Source organism: Mustela erminea, chromosome 11 (genome assembly GCF_009829155.1).
Source record: "Mustela erminea isolate mMusErm1 chromosome 11, mMusErm1.Pri, whole genome shotgun sequence".
Lineage (NCBI taxonomy): Eukaryota > Metazoa > Chordata > Mammalia > Carnivora > Mustelidae > Mustela > Mustela erminea.
Window position 1 is genome coordinate 32490936 of NC_045624.1, and position 14686 is coordinate 32505621.

The 14686-nt window shown below is 37.8% G+C and overlaps 1 protein-coding gene across 10 annotated transcripts in view; it reads right to left on the reverse strand.

The window, feature by feature from the left end:
- The window catches only part of ST7 (suppression of tumorigenicity 7), a 239285-nt gene that overhangs the window by 37285 nt on the left and 187314 nt on the right, over positions 1–14686 (reverse strand). For 9 of the 10 annotated variants that reach the window (XR_004276730.1, XM_032304290.1, XM_032304292.1 and 6 more), the window contains 2 exons: positions 2592–2664; positions 1042–1144 (listed from right to left, as the gene is read on the reverse strand). Coding sequence is in view for 9 of the 10 variants with exons in the window: in XM_032304290.1 (XP_032160181.1) it covers positions 1042–1144; positions 2592–2664 (176 nt within the window). In the remaining variant the exon portion in view is untranslated. Of the gene's footprint in view, positions 1–1041; positions 1145–1696; positions 1833–2591; positions 2665–14686 lie in introns of those variants that run through there. The other variant, XM_032304297.1, reaches the window with a different exon arrangement.

Genomic DNA, 14686 nt, shown 5'->3' on the forward strand with positions numbered 1-14686 from the left:
TTCTGTTTTGTGAGGCAATGAGCATGACCTGAGTCAAAGCTCAGAAATGATGTTAGGTCACCTATCTCTGTCACTGAGATTATCAACAAAATAAATAAAAGTAGTAACTCTACAAATACTCACATAGACACACACATGTACACATACACGACCCTCTTGCCACAGTACTGTAAGAAAACAAAATAGCCCTCCTTGGTCATTTTTTGCCAGTGAAACTCTTCCTCAGAAATTTGAAAGACAACTATGCCTGAGATACCCTGTGTGAATCATTTCCCAGAGGTCAAAATGTGCTTTATAACATTGAGAAGCAGAAAATAGCACTCAGCAATGTGCCTCTCACATAGCAGATACTCATATACAGGTAAATTATAAATACACATCTATCTCCTAAATAAAAGATTACAGAAATATCCTCTATTGTGATTTGACTCCCTTTCAAGAACAAAATATATGGGAAACACTGGGTATTGTCAATCATGTGGTTAAAAATTAAGATAAACATTTCCTACTAAGTATACCTCCTAAAATGGCACTCACAAGTCAAAAGAAAAATACTACTTCATACTTTGAGGTTCTCCTTCCTATTTTCTTACCAATAGATTAACAATTATTTATTTATAGAGACACAGAATGTCACATTAATCAGTATTTTTTTTTTTTTTTACCATTTATATTCAAAACTAGGTTCATTTCCCAAGTTGGGTTTAAGTTAAGACTGTAACTGGTGTGAAATTCCTATCAAATGCATCAACACTCTTGGGATCTCTGTGGTTTGCCAATTTCAGGCTTCCTGGCCTGACCTGCCTAAGCCAGGTCTATCAATTTACCCTAATTATATAAAGCCCCCAAATCGGCCCAAAGCCTCTTGAATAGAGCTTTTGCTTAAAAATGATGCTGATAACCATGGACTATACAGGGCCTCAACATTCAATGGCTGCAATTCATTTTTTTCTACTGGGTGTATTCAAGACATGACATTGTGGTCACTGAACACTTTCTCTACCATCATAACGAGCTCCTGTGGGGATTCCACAGACTCACTTTTGGCACGTGAGGATTGAATTCCACAGCTCTATGAATGGCCTCTACTGCATTCATCTCTGCTGTGCTCAGCCCCCGCCGAGATGCAGCCTCGGGAGAGAATCTGAAAAGCAGAAAGACAAACACCATCCAGTTGGGACCACTGCTTGGGCATCAACCCGGAAAGGCGTCTACGCATCAAGGGCCCATAAAACCACAGCGAGTCAATGGCATGAGCTCTCCAAACCTCCACTACATGGAACCTCTGAGTGACCCCTAAGACCGAGGCCAACAAAAACCCCAGCAGAAGCAGAAAGCGTGCTTGCATCTAATCTTGGCAGGAATTAAATTCGGCTGTCAAGTCTGTCTGTCTAAATAGCTAATCTAAATGTTCTAGGAGGTACCTGCTTAGGTCAGGGGAGGGGATAGGACTGACGAGGGCAGACAGTGTAGGCAAAAGAGAAAACTAGGTTACAGAAGAGCGTACTTGGTTAAAAACAGAACTGGGGAGAATTTTCAAGGAGGCTCCCAACCCAATGTCAGTGCTGCGAGGCAGCGTCCGCCGCAGGCCAGCCTGCTTGGGGCCGTTCCGGCAGGGGGTGTGCGTGCCCAAACTGCGGGCGAGACACCTGCCCGAGTGAATGAAAAAAACCAGACCATGCAATCTCTTTCTCACCTCACACCCAGGGCTAACTCCAGAGCTGTGCTTGGCAGGCAGACACCACAGGGGAAGCTGTGACAACCCTGGCCCTGCCCTCCCAAGCTGGAGTCGCTGTGTAGGGAGAAAAGATGTTGCAGTAGGTACTGGCGATCTACAGGATAAAAAAGAATGAAAGAAAATTACTTCGGTCTTGAAGTGCACACACACTTAACAGCAAACCTGTCTGACATAGCAGAGGCTGTTTTCTTTTCCTGGGATCTGCTTTTCAGTGCTTCAGAGGGATTGTATCAGGGAAACAAGCATTTGTGAACTCAAGAACAGTTAAGCCAACTGTTCTCTTTCACCTGCCAGTCATCTCGGGTGTTTATGGAAATTCTCTAGGCCAAAGTCACCTGCCTGAATGAAATGGGCAAAGGTCCCACTGAGATGACAACTCAAAGCCAACAGACCCTGGGGTGGCAGTTAGTTGGGAACTGAGGAGTCAAAGAATGGAAGATGACCAACCCCTCTGCCATCTCACATGTTTGTTAGGGCTACTACCAGGTCATGGACTGCTGAAGGAAGAGGAATACGCAAAAAATGAATAAAAGGAAGGCATTTTGTGTAAGTCCCAAGCAGGCCTTTCGGTATCTACTGTCTGGCAAAAAAAAAAAAAAAAAAAAAGTCACCTCAGAGGTATGGAATTTCACATAAATCCCTCTTTAGGGACCCATACACCCTTACGATACCTGGAGATATATATTCCCTCCTTCTAGTAGTGAAAGAAAAGATCAGCAGGTTTTAGAAAATGCATGCTCATAAGCGGGGGTCTCAAAGACTAAGAGAAACTTCCAGAGAAAGCCCTCAGAGGCAACACATCTCCTTAAGTCGAGTCAGACAGTTAGTACCGCACAAGTCATTATTCACTTACTTGTCAGAGACAGCTCTTGCTTTGAGCAAGGCAGCTGTATAGCATATTGTGGCCGACTTTGGTAAGCTTATATCTGTTAGAGAAAAAGAAAGTAGAAAATCTTGTAAGTCTGCAGAAATAAACAGCAATTATTTTTAATCTACTAGCATTTTAATCATGTAAGTCCAATAAAGCATAAATTAAGAATATTTTAATGCATACAAGACACAGCTACTTCTTATGTATCAGGGCAGTAAGTGAAACTAAGGGTAATTCATATTTTTGTGAATAATTCATGTTTAAAATCCACCAGATCGGGTACCTGGGTGGCTCAGTGGTTTGGGCCTCTGCCTTCGGCTCAGGTCGTGAGCTCAGGGTCCTGCGATCGAGCCCCGCATCGGGCTCTCTGCTTGGCAGGGAGCCTACTTCTCCCTCTCTCTCTGCCTGCTTGTGATCTCTCTCTCTGTGTCAAAATAAATAAATAAAATCTAAAAAAAAAAAAAAAATCTGCCAGACTGACTCTTGAGCAATCATCTTCTATTCAAGATATGGATTTTCATATATTGAGCATAATTAAGCAGAGAATAGCTATAAATATATAAATGTAAATATTACAGGATTGCCCTTGATATCATAAAAAGCAGCTAGGACCTCTATGTCACTTAAAAAAAATTCTCAACAGGGTATAAAATACTAATGTGAAAAAAAAATATGACCTGGATCTTTTTTAAGAAATATATCTAAATAAATTATTTTTAGTGGTCAGATTTTAAACCAGATTTCCTTTGCATTAAATTTCAAGAGGTTCATATTCAGTTTTTTTTATTTAAAAGGTAACACATTTATTATATATAACATATCTGAAAAAATTTTATATACAAAGATATATATGTGAAATCTTTAAAAATCTTCACAATTTTTGTGCAAACCGAAGGGAAACCCCCTTTCAAATGAAGCGTGATTTGTTTCTCTGAGAAACAGTTCCTCTCAGTTTGTGCAGAAAATTTACCATGGAGAGGTGGAAGTGGGTAACAGATTCAGACAATTAGTTTAAAGGGAAGTAAAAGAACAGAGTACAACTAAGAATAGATAAATTTAAAGAGGGTAGTCCCTTATGGAGAGAAATTTGTGTTTAAATTATAACTTTATTTCTTACAGGGTAGTATTTATTTAACACTGAGCCAAATATACTATGACAGAGAAATGCCATTCCCAGAGCAGCGAAATCCACTATAGGTTGGAGAAACTCTTACCACCTGGAATCCTCTGCCAGTCCCTTCACTGGGCTATTTTCAACTTCGAAAGAATTACATTACAGTGGAATTTAAGAAACAAAACAACAGAACAAAAGGAAGAGAGAGAGACAAGCCAAGAAACAGACTCTAAACTATGGAGAACGAACTGATGGTTACCAGAGGGGAGGTGGGTGGGGGCGTCTGGGGCAATAGGTGATGGGAATTAAGGAGTGCACTTGTTGGGATGAGCACAGGGTATTTACAGAAGTGCTGAATCACTATATTGTTCACCTGAAACTAATACAGCAGTGTATGTTAACCGGAATTCAAATAAAAACTTAAAAAAAAAAAAAAAAGTAGGGGGGGCGCCTGGGTGGCTCAGTGGTTTAAAGCCTCTGCCTTTGGCTCAGATCATGATCCCAGGGTCCTGGGATCGAGTCCCACATCAGGCTCTCTGCTCAGCAGAGCCTGCTTCCCTTCCTCTGTCTCTGCCTGCTTCTCTGTCTACTTGTAATCTCTGTCAAATAAATAAATAAAATCTTTAAAAAAAAAAAAAAGAATTACATTACAGTAAGACCGAAAAGGAAAGTCCCATAACTAGCCAACAGACAACCACAGAGGAAAATGAGTTCATAAAAGAAAAACAATCCCTAAGCCAGTAATAAGTATTTATCACCAAACCCAGCAAGAGGAATTTCTCTTTGAAGGAAATTTCAATGCCTCTGATAAAAAACAAATAATCACAGAAAATGCCAACACAGAACTGAAAGGGAAAGAGGTCTTTGAAACCCTGATCTCATAAATTATATTCAAACAAAATTTCACCACCATAAAGCCTAGTGTAAAATGATGTGCTTATGACTAAGAATTCAAAAAGAATGTCAATACTCATGGATTTGTTTTGTTGCTTTTCCAACATCTAAACATTTAACTGCTTCCCAGAGTGGGAAATTAATCCAAGAATCAAGTATCTTGCTTACTAGGGTCCACTCATTGATTGTTATTGGAAGGTAATAAAAAATTACAGATGATACCATTCTACTTAAAAGTTCAGAACTTCTTTTAAAGTTCAGACTTTTTATTTAAAAAGTATCCAAGGCTTGTTTCCACTCTTCTTGGTATGATCTGTGTTCCTTCTGTGTCAACCTAACAGTTTTCCATAAAGTAGGGACCAATGAAAAGTCCAAGACACGAATTGAGGCTGAATACAATGAACATAATTATCTGGAGCTGGCAACACACAGGATGCAGCCTCACTTGATAAATTAAAGAAAACTTGTTGTTAAGGATTTGGCTTCTACATTAGAAAAATCAGACTGTGTTTTGATGGTTCCCTAAACAAGAAAAGTGACACATTCACTCAGTTGGAAATGCAGAAAAACATACAACTGCAGCGGTTCCAGCAAAATACTATGATGTCCAATCAAAGATGATCTTTAATCCAGAACCAGGTCCCCTCATGCCCATGAGCAGAATACACACAACTAGAAAAATGCAACAGAACTCTGCAACTTTACAATTACTATAGTGTGTTTTTCCCATAAAATTTTTTTACCCCTACTCCTAGTATTCGTGCACAGGTGTAATGCTTAAAAAATAAATAACCAAAAATATATTTTAATCGATATCAAATGGTAAGAGGGAGAAATGTAAATACTCCATTCCCCACTAGTGGCATGTTGATTCCATTTGTTTTCTTTGTTCTAAAGTAAATTACTTTGCTCTCATTGTTAACAAAAATTTAAAAAATGCAAAAAAAAATTCTTGTATAACTTGTTTATTTAGATAGTTTCAATGTTTTCCTTTTAATTCTGTCAAAACAATTCATCTATTTGGCAATGGCAGTTGTCTCTAAGAAATGATGAATCACTCTAAAGAAATTGATCCTAAGTTTCCCTGTAGGTAAAGCTTCTTGCTGTTCAAATAAGGTTTTTGTTTACAAGATATTTTTTAAATGACCCCTCGTGACCACTAACCTGTTCTCTGTCTCTGTAGTTTTGTCTGCCTGCTATGATTTTATGCTTTTACCACTATGGAAATGGACAAAATGGTAAGGGAAACGGAGTGGCTAACAATAGTGATGAAAACAAGTAGTATCAGAAGTTTTGAGCAGGAAAACAAAAAAAGATCAGCTGCTTTCCAGTATTGCTTACAATTTATCCAGAAATTTTATTTTGAGGAAGAAACTACAAAATCATTCTAAGTCCAGTTTTGTATGAATATGCTGTAACTATGCAGTCCCTGTCTTTTGTAGGTGCCATGCAGTTACCATTATTACCAAAAAGTCCTTCTAAGAGTTAGAATCCAGAGAGTCCCTTCAACAAATGGTGCTGGGAAAACCGGACAGCTACATGCAGAAGAATGAAAATGGACCACTTTCTTACATCATGCATAAATATAAACTCAAAATGGGTTAAGGACTTAAACATGAGATCTGAAACCATAAAAATCCTAATAGCACAGGTAGTAATTTCTTGGACATTGGCCATAGCAACACTCTTCCAGATATGCCTCCTCAGGCGAAGGAAACAAAAAGCAAAAAATAAACTATTGGGACTACATCAAAATAAAACACTTCTGCACAGCAAAGGAAACAATCAACACAACTCACAGACAACTTCCTGAATGGGAGATGCTATTTGCAAATGACATATCAGATAAAGGGTTAATATCCAAAATACATAAAGAACTTATACAACACACAAACACCCCAAATAATCCAACCAAAAATGGGCAGAAGACATGAAGAGACATTTCTCCAGATGAAAGACATCTGGATGGCCAACAGACACATGAAATGATGCTCAACATTCTATCATCAGGGAAATGCAAACCACACCTTTCAGAATGACTAAAATCAAAAACACAAGAAATAAGTGTTGGCAAGCATATATAGAGAAAAAGGACACTTCATGCATTTGTTGGTAGGAATGCAAAATGAAACAGCCCCTGTGAAACACAGTATGGACATTCCTCAAAAAATTAAAAATACAATTACCACATGATTCAGTAAATCCCCTACTGAGTATTTACTCAAAGAATATGAAAACACTAATTTGAAAAGATAGATGCACCCCTATGTTTACTGCAGTCCTATCTGCAATAGCCAAATTATGGAAGCAATCAAAGGGTCCACTGATAGATGAATAAAGAAGATGTGGTATATGCACACAATGGACTATTACTCACCCATAAAAAAATGAAATCTTGACATTTGCAACAACATAGATGGATCTAGAGAGTATAATGCTAAATGAAGTAAGTCAGTCAGAGAAAGACAAATACCATATGGTTTCATTCATGTGGGATTTAGAAAACAAAGAAACTAAGAGAAAAAAAGAGACAAACCAAATTACAGACTCTTAACTTTAGAGAACAGGCTGATGGTTACCACAGGGATGGTAGGTGAAGAAGATTAAAAGTACAGTTATCATGATGAACACTGAGTAATATACAAAATCACTGAATCACTATACTGTATACCTGAAATTAATATAACACAGTATGTTAACTATACTGGAATTAAAACTTTTTTAACTAAGAAAAAGAATCCAAAACCTAACCTTAGCTACAAAAAATAATGTTCTTATTAGCAAAGGAATATGTTCAGAGAAGTCAGTATAAAAACAGCTTTGAAACCTGCCTAGAGATCAACTGGACCATATCTGAGCTGGAGGTTAGATGCTCCAGTGATTTTAAAAAGAAAGTAGATGCTATGTAATATATAATATGATTAAGAGAAAAAATATCCTTAGATAATGACATAGATATTTGCTCTTATAAAAGAATTAAGGGGAAAAAATAAAAAGAAATTTCAGGAAGAATAAAACAAATGCCCACAACCAAACAAAGAATTCAAATACAAAAAGGAAATAATGACATATCACATAATCCCCAAAACAAAGAATGCTAAATAAATGTTTCTCACTTAAGCAAAGCTGAACTCCAGGCTTTAGTTTAAATTTCCTTCCACTTTTTGGCCATCTTTTGTTTCATACAGGTCCTTTTCTGAAAGGGAAAGTACCTTCTCCAACTGTCTTAGGTATTCAAAATCCAATTGTCATGAAATCTACCATCTTGATTTCTACAATCTAAAAACTTCATGTAACTGGAATCACAGAGTATGTGCTCTTCCATGTCTGACTTCTCTCACTCAGAGTGATGTTTCTGAAATTCATCCCATGCTGTAGCATGTATCAATCCTTTATTCTTTTTTATTGCCGAGTAGTATTTCATTGTGTGGATATACCACAATATGTTTGTTCTCTTGCTAATGGCTATTTGGGTTGTTTACCAGTTTGGGGCTATTATGAATAAAGTTATTGACCACTTTCTGAGATATGTAATTGAAAATGAAACTGCTGAGTCCAAAAATAGATACATTTAAACTGGTCAACAATGCTCCAGAGTGGTTGTAGGAAGTTTGCAAAACTAATATCTGATGATAAAGGTCAGAAAAATGGTTACTTCTGGGTTAAGGAGGCAGTTATTGGCCAGAAGGTGGCATGAGGTAACTTTATGAGATGATGGAAAGTTCTAATATCTTGGGTAGTGATAACACATGTGTTTATAAAAGAGAAAAGTCACCCTGCTCTACACTCCAGATTTGTGCAAGTAATTATATCTAATTTATAACTCAGTTAAAAAGATTTTTAAAACAAACCTATAATCCTGGGCTAACTGAAGCTGTCTTCTCCTGCTTCAAACTAACTTCCATAACATTTCAGTTGCCTTTTATCATTGTGCCCCCTCTTCTCTCTATGAATCCTTATCTAAAAATTATTACTAGTTTTGCCTTCCATGACAAAACAGAACATGATCATTCCTCGTCAGCCTTTTGAATATTAAAATGGTTACAATATCTCCTCTAAACCTAATCTTTTCCAGAATAAATACTTCTAATTCCTCCACTGATACGTTCTTCAGAATTTTTTGTTTATTTTTGTTATGAAGCCATGAATGATTTCAAAATATGAGAATCAGACGTGGAAATAATCCTCTAAAATCCTGAAATCTGACCAGTACAGAGCTCAGGGGAAATGTAGTCTGGGAACTACAGCCATAACACCTCTCTCAAAAACAGCTAGGATGGCCCTGGTGTTGAGCAGCTGGAAGTCCTTATTTGTTCCTATGATTGAGTGGTCAACAAAACCCCCAGGTTCTATTCAAATTGATTTCAGCCAAAACCAAGTCTTTTCTCTTTTACTTAAGCCATGAAAATTTATGAACCTATAAGCAGGATTTCATACTTGATTCCATTAAATTTTAAATCTCAAAACGAAATCTGAACCATTAAAGCTTAATGGTTTCAGAATATCATTTCAGGCTATTAGTCATCATTCTGACTCAAGCTCCCACCCACAGCTTTGTTCCATACAATTCATAAGCATACCTTCTCACCAAATGATCACTATCATCATTGAAATTACTGCTAACATTTAACAAGGGCTTATTAAGCTTGCCAGGCACTGGTGTTAATCACTTATACACATTATTCTACTTAATCCTCAGAGCAACCCTCTGAGATAGGACTTATTGTTAGCCCTATTTTATTTTATTTTATTTTAATTCAATAGGTCAACATTTGGTTCATCATTAGTTTTTGATGTAGTGCTCGGTGATTCATTAGTTGCGCACAACACCCCATGCTCATCACACCATGTGCCCTCCTTATATAGATGGGGAAAGTGATGGATATCATGGTTAAGAAATATGCCAACATCACATAGTTAAAACAAATATGAGCACAAGATTTTGAATTGTGCTATCTTGTCTATAAGGTCTGATTGGTAAAAATACTGACCATGGCAATACCAAGGAGAGGATCCAGGAACGCTATTCTAGAGGTTACCCTAAATTTGCAATGGTCTGCAATGATGTATGTATAACCATTTATCAATGGTAATAATGGGTATTATATATATATAAATCATATAATTTAAACCATTAAATTATACCACTTATTAATGGTTATAATAGATATTATATACACCACTTACACCATTAAATCACACTATTTACCAATGATAAATTGTATTATGATTACGTTATTTCACAGTACCTAATAAGGTAGCATTCAAAACATTATCAAATATTTTAATTAAATATATACATTCGTCTATGGTATTCCTCTAATCCAGAAATACAAAAAAATAACTATTTAAATTAACAAGAAACATTTAAAGACTATTGTGTAGACTACAAATATTTTCACATCCACTATCTCAACTGTTCTAATTTAGCACAACTTCCTTAGTAAATCCATGTTGGATCTTCAATCACCTCTTTCTTTCCTAAATGTTAGTAAACCACATAATCATCTAGAATTTTACTGTGATTGACTTATTTGTTGAAATTCTAAAGAAGCAAAAAAAGAATCAAAATTATTGAGGGCAAGTAGTAAATAAGAACGAATAAAGGTATATTTTAATCCATTTATTAACACATTACTATCTTCTCTAAATAGGAGTTCTGCAAGATGGATCAAAGAACTGGACAACAGCACACATCTGTGAAGGTCAAAAATCTTTTATTTTACAGATGAAATAAATACAAGATCAGAGAAGCTCAATGATATGCTTCAGAGCCATCTAACTAGTGACAGAACTGGTCTGGCAATGCCTGGTCCCTGTCACCATCCCGTACCGCCAACGTGCTGCTTGCTTCTGATTCCTTTATTGTCATTCTCTTATACTTTCTTTGCCAGTTTGCTTGGAAAACAACTTCACAAGCGAAGGCTGGAGACTTTAGCTTCCTCTGGACTTGAGCAACCCTAACCACCTGCTTACAGGTTTCTACCCCACTTGTATATGTTTATTTAATGATTCATCACTCTGACCTTTTGTATATGAAATATAAAAATATACAAGCATACAAATATATCATTTGTGTTTCCTTTACATTTTTTTTCCATTGGGAATAACTATAATGTCACCATTTAGAATCTCCCATCTTTTTTGAATCATTTCCACTTAAAAATGTCTGCATCTTCTATGCCAAATGGTGTCAGCACAAAGTTGTTTGCTGAATCTCGAGTTAGAGGTTTATATTTATCTTTCCTCTGACTTAAAAAAGGCTATAGCTTTAAGCTTTTTGTTGTCAATTGTTCTTAGATTCAGGAAATTGTCTATGACTCATGTTCCCTTCTTTTACTACAACGAGCTATAAGATAACATGATCTCCTTCTCTGAAGGTTCTTCCATTTTGGTAAAAATTAAATTCAGCATATTAATCACTCTCGGGCTTTGCCCACTTTAGTAGCAACTGAACTGTCAACAAGGCAAGAATTCATCAGATGCAGGGCACCTTGGTGGCTCAGTTGGTTAAGCATCTGCCTTTGGCTCAGGTCATGATCTCAGGGTTCTGGGATCGAGCCCTGCATCAGGTTCTCTGCTCATCAGGGAGCCTGCTTCTCCCTCTCCCTCCTGCCGCTCCCCCTGCTTGTGCTTTCTCTGTGTCAAATAAATACATAAAATCTTTAAAAAAAAAAAAAAAGTTTATCAGGTGCTTTGCTTTTAGCAAAGGAGACTTGTAGATCTGCATACACAGGTGTTTACATCCTGTACTGCACTGTCTCTAAATTCACAACCTTGAAAGGCTAGATGGACACTCCACCTGCTTCCCACGATTCCACATTTTCTCTCTCATGTCACTGTATGACTCCGCAGAAGTTAGTAGGTCTTGATGGGCTGTGTGAGTCCTGACAGGCTCTAACTGTGTTACACTCCCCCTGACAGATTATCTTAAGTTTATGCTAGATCTACATAGACCTGTTTCCTGTAGTTAAGAGATCACCAGAAAGCAAATGAAATTAAGTGGTTAGAGCTTAAAATAGGAAGTTTTGATAATCCAGGAAATAAAGTTTCTGCACTGGGATTCTCATTTGTTGTTTAAAGAAGAAAAACCAAACTCTAATAAGTCTTTCATACTTTTTTGGTTGAAAACCTACCAGATATCTCCCTAATGGAGAGAATTCTGCTTCTTTGCAGTCTGAAATGCCCGCACTGGCATTGTGCAGTGGCCCTCCACTCCCTCACGTCTTAGTGCTTCCACACTGTGTGCTCATCCCTCAACCACCTCAAGTCAAAGACGGCAGAGGAGGACTCTATTGTGCCACTCTCTCCACTTTGAGGTCAGACTGGAGGCCACCCCTGCTGACATTGCCTCATGGACTCTCCATGGCTTGTGGAGGTAGGGCCAAAGCTCTGTGAGATGCGGTCTCTACCTAATTTACCCAGTGCATCTCCGGCCCTTTGTGCAGCCCTCCACCATCCCTCTGCTTGGCAGGATACGTGGAGTATTCCACACCGCCTGCTCAGTCCTGTTCCTGAACCTTTCCATTTGCTCTGCCTCTAGTATTTTCACTGTCTGGTTCAACTGAGATGCCCCCTCTACCAGGAAGGCTTCTCTCACCTTCCCCTGGGTAAAGTGTACCTCCTATACTGGGTTAAATTCTATCGCAGTCTTTACAGCAATTGTTTTCTTACTTCCCTCTCCTACTTATGTGGTGTTTCCTTCTTCATCACTTTGTATTCTTGAACCAAAACTGTGTCTAAAATATGGTGGTCCTGTGCTTGCTGAATGAAATCTCAATGTACTAACATCTCAAATCACTTGATATTAGCTCCCTTTGATAAGCAAACACTGACATCTAATTAGCTTCTAAAAGCCAAAAGTGTCAGGATTGATGAATATACTGAGAGAGTCAGAAACTTGTTATTTCTCTGGGCACCTGGGTGACTCAGTGGGTTAAGCCTCTGCCTTCCCTCAGGTCGTGATCTCAGGGTCCTGGGTTCGGGACCCACAAGGGATTCTCTGCTCAGCAGGGAGCCTGCTTCCCCCCCCCCCCTCTGCCTGCCTCTCTGCCACTTGTGATCTCTCTCTCTCTGTCAAATAAATAAATAAAATCTTTTTAAAAAATAAAAAAAACTTGTTATTTCTCAATATGTGTACTGTACTTATCGTTGCTTATGGCATTCCAGCAAAACGGATGAAGCAGTACTGGTGCTCTAAATACAGATATCCAGATGTCTGTTTGAGACAGCAGCGGAGTTTATAAGTGAGGCAGGGAGAAAGCAAGAGTACAAGTTGACAAGGTTGAAGGGAAGTAGAATGGTTTGGGGCCAAAAACAAGAAAGGCAAACCACACCTCTTCTGGCTCCCTAGGACCCTTTATGGGAATGAGGCCACTGAAGGAAAAGGTCATCTCAGGGAGAATGACTCTTAAGTTTTCAAAAGTCATAAATGCTCATAACAGCAAAGTTGGAATTCAATGTAATAATCTTGGGAGGAAATTTATGTAATTTGGAGCAAAACTGTCAATTTGATGTGTCTCAGAAAACCCACAGGGCAAAACTTGAGATAGAATAGTTTTTTTCGGTGATAATCTTTTTGACCTAATTTCCTTCTGTTCATCTACATAATAACAATCAAGATGTAATTTTAAAAGGATCATTACTGTTCCTATGCATGAGCAAGGTCAATTTCCTATCTGTAATTCCAAAACAGTGTTTTCAAGGGCAGCAGCCAGCATAGATAAGTCCCAAAGCACTTCACAAACGACGACACCATGTCATGGTACATCTCTGTCTAAAAAGTCATTCATTCGCAGCAGCTGTTTAGAATGTCTACCCTTGCACAGGAGTGTCCGAGAAGAAAAGATAGAGCTTGTTCTCAAAGGGTTTCTTTCTCTGCACTGCTTCAGCATGTTTCAAACAGAGTCATAGAGCACTGATTCATCCCACCTCAATTTACTGTGGGTGGTTTTGACTTTTTGGGTTTTCTTGTATCATTTTTTGGTGTAATTGGGTTTTTTTTTTTTTTTTTTTTACATCTTTCTCTACCAGACTGTAAAGCTTCTTTGCAACACAGACTAAATTATGTTCATTTCTGAATCCGAGTGCATGGAAAGTTAGATATTTTCTTTTTTTTTTTTTTTAGATTTATTTATTTATTTATTTATTTATTTATTTATTTATTTGACAGAGAGAGAGAGAGAGATCACAAGTAGGCAAAGAGGCAGGCAGAAAGAGAGGGGGAAGCAGGTTCCCTGCTGACCAGAGAGCCCGATGCAGGGCTCGATCCCAGGACCCTGAGATCATGACCTGAGCCAAAGGTAGAGGCTTAACCCACTGAGCCACCCAGGGGCCCCACGTTCGTATTTTCAATATATGGATTTGATCTTCCTGAATTAATTTAAAAAGAAACTAATCTGTGCTCGCTTCAGCAGCACATATACTGAAAAGAAACTCATCTAATTATTCTCTGTAATCATTTAAAATTACAGAGTATCAAGTACCTCTTCTTGGTCAGGCAACACACTGATATACTAGAAGTTTATATTGATTCAACACATTTGGCCTTGAAAGACACTTTCGGAGCCATAAACTGACGGACCAAACAAACAAAAACGTAGCCCGTTTCTTCTTCCTAACCTGTTTATGGATGAGATGTGTTATTACTGTCCCATTATGTGACACAATCCTCCATGTGGATTTCTTCAATACAATTTCTCAGTTTACTTCTGTACATGATATGATACAAAGAAAACAATAGAAATGTAGAATTCTGTACTTATTGTTTGTTTGTTTGTTTGTTTGTTTTGGTTCCAGACAATGTAAGGTTTCTTTGTCCCACCTTTAAAAAGTCAATCTGAGGTCGTCTTTCAACCAAAGGGAAAAACTTCACTGAAGAAATAAAAAGGACTGATACACCGAACTTCAAAAAGATGTGCCACCTGGGAATTCAATGATTCAATCAGGAAATACTACATGACCTTAGTAATTTGGGGCAGGGGGAGGGGTAGGCAACGCAGACTCAACTACACCCAGAAAAATTAATCTTATGCTACAAAGCCAAATACCAGATGTTATTTGCAACTTT